Below are 9,449 nucleotides of genomic sequence, written 5' to 3' on the forward strand. Positions count from 1 at the left end.
CCCCCGTCATCTGGTTTGATCACTTACTTTGTTGGGAGCTGTCTTCAGGTATGAGGAGATAGAGTCTAAGATGGCACCCTTCTTAAAGTCATCTGGTTACAATGTAAAGAAAGGTAATTCTGTCTGTTATTGGCTTTTTATTTATTTTTTGTTCTCTTAGTAACTTTCTCAATTAATATTTATCTTTCAAATTTTTTTGAGGTCATGATTTTATATTGGATATCTTTTGGGTTTGTTTTGGTGTTTTCTTATTTTTCTTTTTAAAAATCAAATTTAAATTTTTTTTAGTCACTGATCAAGTTAGATTGGAAGGTGAAAAACATGATTTTGGTAATTAATGTTTTTGTGGTTATTAGAAAACTGGGACGCATGTATTTTGTGTCTCCATGTATTACTTGTGTGCTCTCATGATTATAGCTAACGAAGTCCATAACTTTTACTGGATGGAAAAGTCACATACTTTGCTTAGTTATGGCTGCCTTTAAATTTGTGGTCGTGGTTTGAAGTTGTTGACGTACATGGACTCCTCGTTCCTTTTCTTATTCGTCAATGTTGAATTGGGAGATATGAATTGTAGATTAGCTACCAGGTTCCATAATTGTTCTATTTGCAGATGTCCAATTTTTACCTATATCTGGTCTTCATGGTATTAACATGAAAGCAAGAGTGGATAAGAAAGTATGCCCGTGGTGGAATGGTCCGTGCTTGTTTGAAATCCTTGATACGATTGAAGGTCCACCAAGAAATCCAAAAGATCCATTTAGGTGAATACATCCGCCTTTCTCTAAAACTATTGCTGCAGATTCGTGGTATCCTACTCTATTTACTTGATGCAGTGTCTACTCTATTTCACTTCTCGTGTAATTAGTTAATATTTTCAGGTACACTCAATTCAGAGTTGGTTTAGTGCTTTGAAAGATTTCAGCTCTCTTTTTGAGCTTTGATGGATAATGATTTTTGTTACTTTTCTTTAGGTCTTATTCTGTCAGATTGAAGCCCCCATTGGAACCCATTTTTGTTTTATTTTGGCTACTTTTGCAGGACTTTCTTTTTATATGCTCCTTGCTCTTTCATTCCTTCTAATGAAAGCTTGATTTCATAAAAGCCCCACGAACTCATTTACAAAATTCAACTTTGGACTTTCAATTTCATCATGTTGATCCCGGGATTTGAATAAATGGAGTAAATGCCTCATAAAATGAAATGAGAAAATTTCTCATGACATAACCAATAATTCACGTAAAAATTAACACAGAAAATACTTTGAATCAAACACAAGGTCGTCCATATTTAAAAGTAGAAATACTGCATAAACCCAAACACCAAGTCAAGCTAGTAAAAAAGAACCAGAAGTTGCCTCATTGTTACCACAAATAAATGATCTTTCTGGCAAATTTGTAAATGTGCTACCACGTTCTATGGGTGTTGTTCTGATTGGTTAATGCATATAATTGACACTCAACTTGTAGGATGCCCATCATCGACAAATTCAAGGACATGGGAACGACTGTCATGGGTAAAGTTGAATCTGGCACTGTGCGTGAGGGTGATTCCTTATGGGTAATGCCAAATAAGGTACTTTCTACAAAACTTGGATATTTAGTTTTCACTTTTTCTGCAGTGTTTCTTCAATTTGCTGCTTTTTGTCTTACTATGGGGATTGAGGATTTTAATGCATGCACAGACTCAGGTGAAAGTTGCTACTGTGATGTGTGATGAAAATAAAGTTAAGTGGGCAGGACCTGGCGAAAATCTTCGTGTTAGAATAACTGGAATTGAAGAAGAAGAAATAACGTCTGGGTTTGTACTATCAAGCGTTGGTATGGTTTTGCCTTTTCCCGATATTTCTTCGTCGTTTAGGCATACATGGTTGAGGTATATGATGATTGATTCATTTTCCCACCTTTAAAATCAAGATTTATGATGATCAATCATGAAAACTTTTAAGTGTAATTTATTTGTAATGCAAATTAGTTATCCCACCTTGATGTGTACGACTTAAACATCCGAAAATGTCAGGATATTCTTGGGTACATTTGACTCTCTATTACGTTCATCAAAAATGAGTTTTGATCTATTCTAACGCTTCAGGCAATTTGCTATTCTTAAGAAATTGAGCTTGATGGTGTATAGTTGCTATTTTCAGTTCAGTTTACTACTCTTTTAGTTAAACTTAACACCCATTTATAAAGCCATTCCAATTATAAACTGATCTCAACATTGGCCTATGACATATACTCTTAAGAAATTTACACCAAGACATACTCTTAAGAAATCTACACCAGACATGATTTTAATAAAAGAGAAAGGAAGCACTGGTTTAAGATATTAAAATGATATTGAAGAATCCAATAATGGGTGAAGCCGACAGGTTATAATTAGATATCTCATTTCCGCCTAGGGAAGGGTACTAGTCCTGCCGCCAGTATACTCACATTTTAAACAAATAGTTGCAGTCTTGACCATGAGCACTAGAAACATATCTTGTAATTGATGTCTCCTATTTTTCCTTTCAAGCTTCTTGTCTTTGGTTTCCAATTGTTCTTCTGTAATCAACATTTTGATGTTGGAGGTTACACCCCGTTTTGTTTCATTCATCAAAGAAATTTATTTCCCTTTCTCAAAAAAATATTTCAAAAGCTGTCATTCTACTCGTGCGTTTCATGCTGGTGATAGACATGCAAGTCCTAAAATCTAGTAGTCTTTACAGATATCCAGTCATACTACAGCATTAACTTTGATCCTCCTACGTGGTTATTGATTACTATTTATTGTCTTTTTTATTCCCTTGTTGTGAACCTGACAATTCTCTACAATATTTTGTTACCTACTTTTTCCACTAATTGCTCCCCTTCCCCAAAAAAATTGCAGCAAAACCAATAGCCGCTGTTTCTGAGTTTGTTGCGCAGTTGCAGATTCTTGAGCTGCTGGATAATGTGAGTGATAATTTTAAATTTGTTATTTAGCCTTCTGTGTCTTCCTGGAGCTTATGATTTGAACTCCTCAAGTCTTTTTTCCGCTGTAGTGATGGAAAGTTTTAAACTAAGTCGTACTACTACTTCTAGGCAATATTTACAGCTGGATATAAGGCCGTACTTCACATTCATGCTGTTGTTGAAGAATGTGAGATCATAGAGCTGCTACATCAGATTGATCCGAAGACTAGGAAACCCATGAAAAAGAAAGTTCTCTTTGTAAAAAATGGTGCAGTTATTTTGTGCCGCATCCAGGTTCAATTTCTTACCCTAGCATTTTATATACATAAAGACAGAATATCTTGCCCTAGCCTGACTAAAATATTTTGTATGTCATCTTGTTCTTGACAAAACTGTGCCTCAATTAGCTATTCTGGAATTTCGAAAATGTTTTCCATGAAATATTTTTAATAGAAATGGTAATGCTTTATTTAAAAATAGATAATGTAAACCCAAATGAAACGGTAGAGATCTTTTTCAGCTTGGAAAATCTTTTTAGGATGCAAAGGCTATAAAGTCACTGCATTGGCGAAGAGGTTCGTTAGTGAACGCAATAACAAATAAATATAATAGGTTCGTCAGGTTTGAGAGAAGACGTATTTTGAGTACTAGTTTTAGAGAATTCGTGCCCTTTGATTGTTTGTGATTGTGACCATCTGAGCTTCCTTTCTGATACCAAACAATCTCATTTTCTATTAGTTTCTCTAAAACTCTGCGGTTGAATGCCTTGAGAAGGAACAAGGCGTGCTCCTGTTGTTCTGGCTGAACAATGTATTGATTAGTTAGTGTGGAACTTGTTAATAAGTTCCCGTAGATAATTATTGGCATTTGTTTATGTACTTTGTAGGTCAATAACTTGATCTGTATTGAGAAGTTCTCTGATTTTCCTCAGCTTGGAAGATTTACACTTCGGACTGAAGGTGATAAATTACAAGTTTGTCTACCTTTATGAGTTCATCTAGGCTAATTTTTATCATCACAATCTTTAGTTATATCTATTGTATTTGTGTTTGTAGGGAAGACAGTTGCCGTAGGAAAGGTCACTGATATTCCGGCTGCAACCAATTAAACAATTTTGATCTGCGAGGTTGGTTGAGTATTAACGTTTCATGAAATTTGATTTCCTTTATTATTTGTAATTCTATGCTAGTTAAGTTAGTTGATGGTCGAATTATATCTGGAGGTCGATGGAGTTAGTTTCTAACGTCCGGTATGTTTTGAAAACATTGACTAAACTCAATCGATGAACTCCCTTCTTTAGGATAAGAAACAAGAATAATATCATTTAGGAGAGAATTCGTGCATGGTACCTTTTTTACACTGCTGAAAGTTCAGGGGAAAAAAAACTCGACAATCATCACAAGTTCTTAGTGGTCAAACTTCAGATGGCTTTCAATCCACATTTCAGTCCGTGGGCTCAAACCATGATTCGTTTTTTTAGTCGTTTGTAAAATGAAAGATTATACTTTCACCTTTGAAGTCATTAAAATTGTGAAAGCAGGATCATAGAACTTTTAGTTAGGTATCGACCTCGACACTTGCTAATATATTTGTTTATAAAAAGTATATTCAATTTATTTATTGTAAATTTTGAAATGTGTCAGAGTAGGGAAACTTAATGGTGAATTTGATAAGACCATCCGCATGAAGAAGGCCTGTATGCTAGAAGCTGTTTTTCTATGGAGTCAATTCCCAATCGTGCTATGCCAAACCAAACTAAAAACATTGATGAGTTCATCTTTTTTGGATACTAGCCTTGTACACAATTATCTTTCTTTGATATATGGGTGTAAAGTTTGATTTGCTTCTCTATCTTAGAATATACGGCAGCATTTTCTTAGTTAATCCAACCCACATGTCCAACATTTTATGTGTTGCGTCTTTTCCCATAATTGAATGAATTTCTTGGGTATCCATGGTGGTGATCTGAAGATTCTGGTCTGTGCTAGCATCAAGGTGCTAATAAACATGAAGATGAAGCTTGAGTTTGTTAACTTAATTGTTTCTTAGTATTTTGTGATAGGAAAATCAAAGGAAACGGTGAAGAGTTGAAATGGATAGAAGAAGTACATGTTATTGTGTTTAGTAGATTTCATATTTTGTTATCCTAAAATGATTTGAATCTTGAATCGATTGGTGGGCCTTTCAGGTTATGTTCATCGAGGTGGCTAGAACTTGTGTCTTGATATTAGCTGATTGGCTTTATTTGAATCTTCAAAGACGTTGAATTTGTTGTTCAGAATGTAAATACCAACAATATTTTGTAATCTAAAATGCTTAATATATTGGCCTTTTTAATTAATATGTATCATTTTGGGGAAAAATAAATTAATATTTTGAATGCAAATGGAGATGTTATCTAGCTGGTGGAAACGTAAACGTAAAAAAGAACCTTCTCTCACCCTAGCCATTTGCCATTTTGGGTCGAGAAGATTTGAAAGCGGGAGAGAAGAAGTTTTGAATAAGACAGACCTTTTCATTTTCGTTTTCCATATTGAATATTAAAAAGTAATAAGAATTAGAGGTGTTAAGCTTTTTATATCATCTTGGTGTCGAGCTATTTTTCCGCAGGACTTTCCCTACAGTATCGTTACTGCAGAAGAGTTTAACCACCAAGTTTGGGATGGATTGGTAACCACCAAGTTTGGGATGGACTGGTGTGGTTTTTCTGTGCCTGTATGGATTGGTGTGGTTTCTCTGTGCCTGTTTAAACGAATAATGGGATGGAGTGGGAAGAGATTTTGCTGATCATAGATTTTACATCTTCATCTCTGCCCTAATCTAGGAACAAAAATTAAATTATTTTAATTAAAACATATAATTTTATTAACAGCTTAAAAAAAGATTTTAATTTAAAGAACAATTATTTAATTTTATATAATAAAATATAAATTGGAAGATCGTAATTGAGAAAATAACTATTATATAAAATAGATTTTAAAATTAAATTGAAATTATATTTTTATTTTGTTGAAAGTTAGATAGAATAGAATTAAAACTATTTTTAGTTATTATTATTATTATTTTTTGAATAATTTAGCCTTAAGAAAAGTAGTATTTCTTCCGTGACCATATTGGTGATTTGGCATTCTCTCGAAATCTCCTGTCCTCCCACTTCCGCCCTCAGTTCTCTCACGTTGGTCTCTAGGGTTTGTCTCGTCGCCAATTTAAGGTTTTTTCTTTTTCGCACTCGATTTTCATCACTTTATTCCAATCCTCTATCTTACTGTTGGCGGATCCTTTGAGCTCTAACTTGCTCATCTATGGCGGCTCCCGCTGTGCCTCAGCCCCGATCCTCCAAAACTGAGTCTTACGTTGATAACAAGCGCAAGGAGGATATTCGCCAGGCCAATATCGTAGCAGCTCGAGCCATTGCTGATGCTGTTCGTACTAGTCTTGGGCCCAAGGGCATGGACAAGATGATCTCCACGGCTTCCGGTGAGGTCATCATTACTAATGACGGGGCGACCATTCTCAACAAAATGGAGGTTCTCCAACCTGCCGCGAAAATGCTCGTCGAGCTGTCGAAGTCGCAGGACTCTGCTGCTGGAGATGGTACGACCACTGTTGTCGTCATTGCAGGTTCTCTTCTTAAACAGTGTCTTTCTCTTTTGTCCCATGGGATTCACCCCACTGTAATCTCCGATTCCCTTCACAAGACCGCCATTAAGGCTGTTGATGTGTTGACAGCAATGGCTGTCCCAGTTGAGCTATCGGATAGAGAGTCGTTGATTAAATCGGCTAGTACATCGCTAAATAGTAAGGTTGTTAGTCAGTACTCGACACTGCTTGCGCCGCTTGCAGTCGATTCGGTGCTCTCGGTTGTTGATCCTTCTAAGCCTGATTTGGTAGATTTGAGGGATATTAAGATTGTGAAGAAGTTGGGCGGGACCGTGGATGACACTGTGCTTGTGAAGGGTTTGGTGTTTGACAAGAAGGTAAGTCATGCGGCTGGGGGACCGACTAGAATAGAAAATGCGAAGATTGCAGTAATTCAATTCCAGATTTCACCACCTAAGACTGACATTGAGCAGAGTATTATCGTTTCAGACTATACCCAGATGGATAGGATATTGAAAGAGGAGAGAAATTACATTTTGGGTATGATTAAGAAGATTAAGGCCACTGGATGTAACGTATTATTGATTCAGAAGAGTATCTTGAGAGATGCAGTGACAGATTTGTCACTACATTACCTTGCCAAAGCTAAGATTTTGGTGATTAAGGATGTTGAGCGCGACGACATTGAATTCATTACAAAGACTCTCAATTGTCTGCCAATTTCCAATATTGAACATTTCCGCTCTGAGAAGTTGGGGTATGCAGATATTGTTGAGGAGGCTTCAATGGGTGACGGAAAGATTGTTAAGATTACGGGCATTAAGGATATGGGACGGACAGCTACTGTACTTGTTCGGGGATCAAACCAACTAGTGATTGACGAGGCTGAGCGGAGCTTGCATGATGCCCTTTGTGTTGTTAGGTGTTTAGTAAATAAAAGATTCTTGATTGCAGGTGGTGGTGCACCAGAGATTGAGCTGTCCAGGCAGCTGGGTGCCTGGGCAAAAGTGTTGCATGGAATGGAGGGTTACTGTGTTCGTTCCTTTGCAGAGGCTCTTGAAGTTATCCCATATACGTTGGCTGAAAATGCTGGGTTGAATCCGATCACAATTGTTACAGAACTGAGGAATCGCCATGCTCAGGGTGAGATCAATACTGGAATCAATGTAAGGAAGGGGCAGATCACAAACATCTTGGAGGAGAATGTGGTTCAGCCACTACTTGTAAGTACAAGTGCAATCACTCTAGCAACAGAATGTGTTCGAATGATTATGAAGATTGATGACATTGTCACAGTGAGATAGAGTGTGGGCTTTGAGAGAAAAATGCTGGTTTGTTGTATTTCCATTTCTGTTTGCAATTAGAATCTAGAGTTCTGTTTTGGTATGGCTACAAGAATTTTAATGTGTTCTTTCTTGCAACTTGCCTATAGTTGATTGGTATGCCTTTTTTCCCTTAAGAATTTTATGGACCATTATATTGGTGAATACATTCTATATTTATCTTTTCTAGTTTTTGCAACTTACGTGTAGTCTTTAAACATCATTAATTATTTGAGCTGTTCTGTGATTCTACTGTTCTCTGTTGGCACATCTTGGGAGTTTCAAAATAGCTGATTCTGCTTGTAGACTGTTAGTAGAGGTTTCTCTTGGAGTTGTTATTCTTTCTTCCTATATTTTATATGTCAAACTGATCGTTAATATTGCTACAATGATTCTTCCTGTAGAATTGGTCTTTCCCAGACTATTGTTGTAGAACTCATCTCATTCTTGGAGCTTGCCATTCTCATCATTTTTTTTTTTACTTTTCGTGGAGTATAATTCTCCTTGGTCAACAAGTCATAAGTTCTAGTTAGTGTACTGTCTTCTTCTTCTGAACTTCGTACTTGCCGATTGAGCTCTAAAGGGTCCACCCTAGTAACCCAATTTTTGGCCGAGTGTAAGAGATTTCTGTGGATTACTAACTGCAAATTGGATTTCTGTAAAATATTTCTGGTGATAAGAGACAATTTCATTGATAGATATGAAATTCACTAGAGAGTATCCATAAGGATTGTAAGAGTAAGGATAAAAGATCTCCAATTAGTATACATTATAGCTTAGGAGTACTTACAAAGGCATTGCTGTGAGTTTCTTTCCTCAGTACTAAAAATGCAACTTCTTTTTAGCCAGATTTCCTGAATGTTTGCTTAACAACATCCTGCCAATGTCCATAAATTTGCCCTATCTTTGAATCTGTCACCACGCAGTCTTTGAGCATAAGATTCTTTCTTGCTTTAGGAAACGTGGTGTAGAAATCCAGAGTATTAAATGGACTTCTCTATACTATCTTGGCCACAAGAAAGGAGAAAATAAGGATTGTGTCTAGTACGTTGTCTGTTCCTAAAATTTTCTGAATGTGGTCTGGGAGAGGAAGCATTTAGGATTAAGAAGTTAGTGAGATTCCTCCTTTGAATTCTAGCTAGAAAGAGAAAGAGAAAGAGAAAGAGATAGAGATTCCTCCTTTGTTCAAGGGGCCATTACTCTTGTCGCCTATTCACTCAGGCTTTTAAGGATCAAACCATGGACAGCTCCAATGTTCTAAGGAAGAGCAAATCCTACTTGGAAATGATAAGCTAAGAACTTCCCCAGCTGGGAGGTTGCAGACCCTTGGAAACCATCCTTTCTTATCCAAATCATTTTGGGCATCTAACTGAGAGTAGCATATCTCATCCATCATTAGATCTGCAGGTTAACGATTTTGGCCCTCTTGTTTGTTAACGATGAGAAGACTGACTACTTTTCAGTTTTCAGTTTACTTTGTGACTGCTCGCATCACGATTCGTACCCTACTCGATAGAAATTCCCTATGATTTTGTCATTTCTATAAGACACACCACAGTAGGGGTTTAGGGAAAACAGAGAGAAAGCGGGG

At 36.6% G+C, this 9,449-nt stretch overlaps 2 protein-coding genes across 5 annotated transcripts in view; both read left to right on the forward strand.

Moving 5' to 3' along the window:
• Positions 1–5,256, forward strand: part of LOC111490046 (eukaryotic peptide chain release factor GTP-binding subunit-like) — a 9,436-nt gene extending 4,180 nt beyond the window's left edge. For 2 of the 4 annotated variants that reach the window (XM_023138489.1, XM_023138492.1), the window contains 9 exons: positions 49–113; positions 614–764; positions 1,470–1,575; positions 1,685–1,820; positions 2,872–2,936; positions 3,066–3,230; positions 3,823–3,895; positions 3,992–4,062; positions 4,580–4,891. In XM_023138489.1, the coding sequence (XP_022994257.1) occupies positions 49–113; positions 614–764; positions 1,470–1,575; positions 1,685–1,820; positions 2,872–2,936; positions 3,066–3,230; positions 3,823–3,895; positions 3,992–4,044 (814 nt within the window). In that variant the 3' untranslated portion in view covers positions 4,045–4,062; positions 4,580–4,891. Of the gene's footprint in view, positions 1–48; positions 114–613; positions 765–1,469; positions 1,576–1,684; positions 1,821–2,871; positions 2,937–3,065; positions 3,231–3,822; positions 3,896–3,991; positions 4,063–4,579; positions 4,892–5,124 lie in introns of those variants that run through there. The other 2 variants (XM_023138491.1, XM_023138490.1) reach the window with 2 other exon arrangements.
• Positions 5,257–6,043: 787 nt separating this feature from the next.
• Positions 6,044–8,053, forward strand: LOC111489963 (T-complex protein 1 subunit delta). The gene has a single exon (XM_023138367.1). The coding sequence runs from the start codon at positions 6,239–6,241 to the stop codon at positions 7,838–7,840; it is 1,602 nt and encodes a 533-aa protein (XP_022994135.1). The 5' UTR covers positions 6,044–6,238; the 3' UTR covers positions 7,841–8,053.
• The last annotated feature ends 1,396 nt before the right edge of the window (positions 8,054–9,449 follow it).

Source organism: Cucurbita maxima, unplaced genomic scaffold (assembly GCF_002738345.1).
Source record: "Cucurbita maxima cultivar Rimu unplaced genomic scaffold, Cmax_1.0 Cma_Scf00015, whole genome shotgun sequence".
NCBI lineage: Eukaryota > Viridiplantae > Streptophyta > Magnoliopsida > Cucurbitales > Cucurbitaceae > Cucurbita > Cucurbita maxima.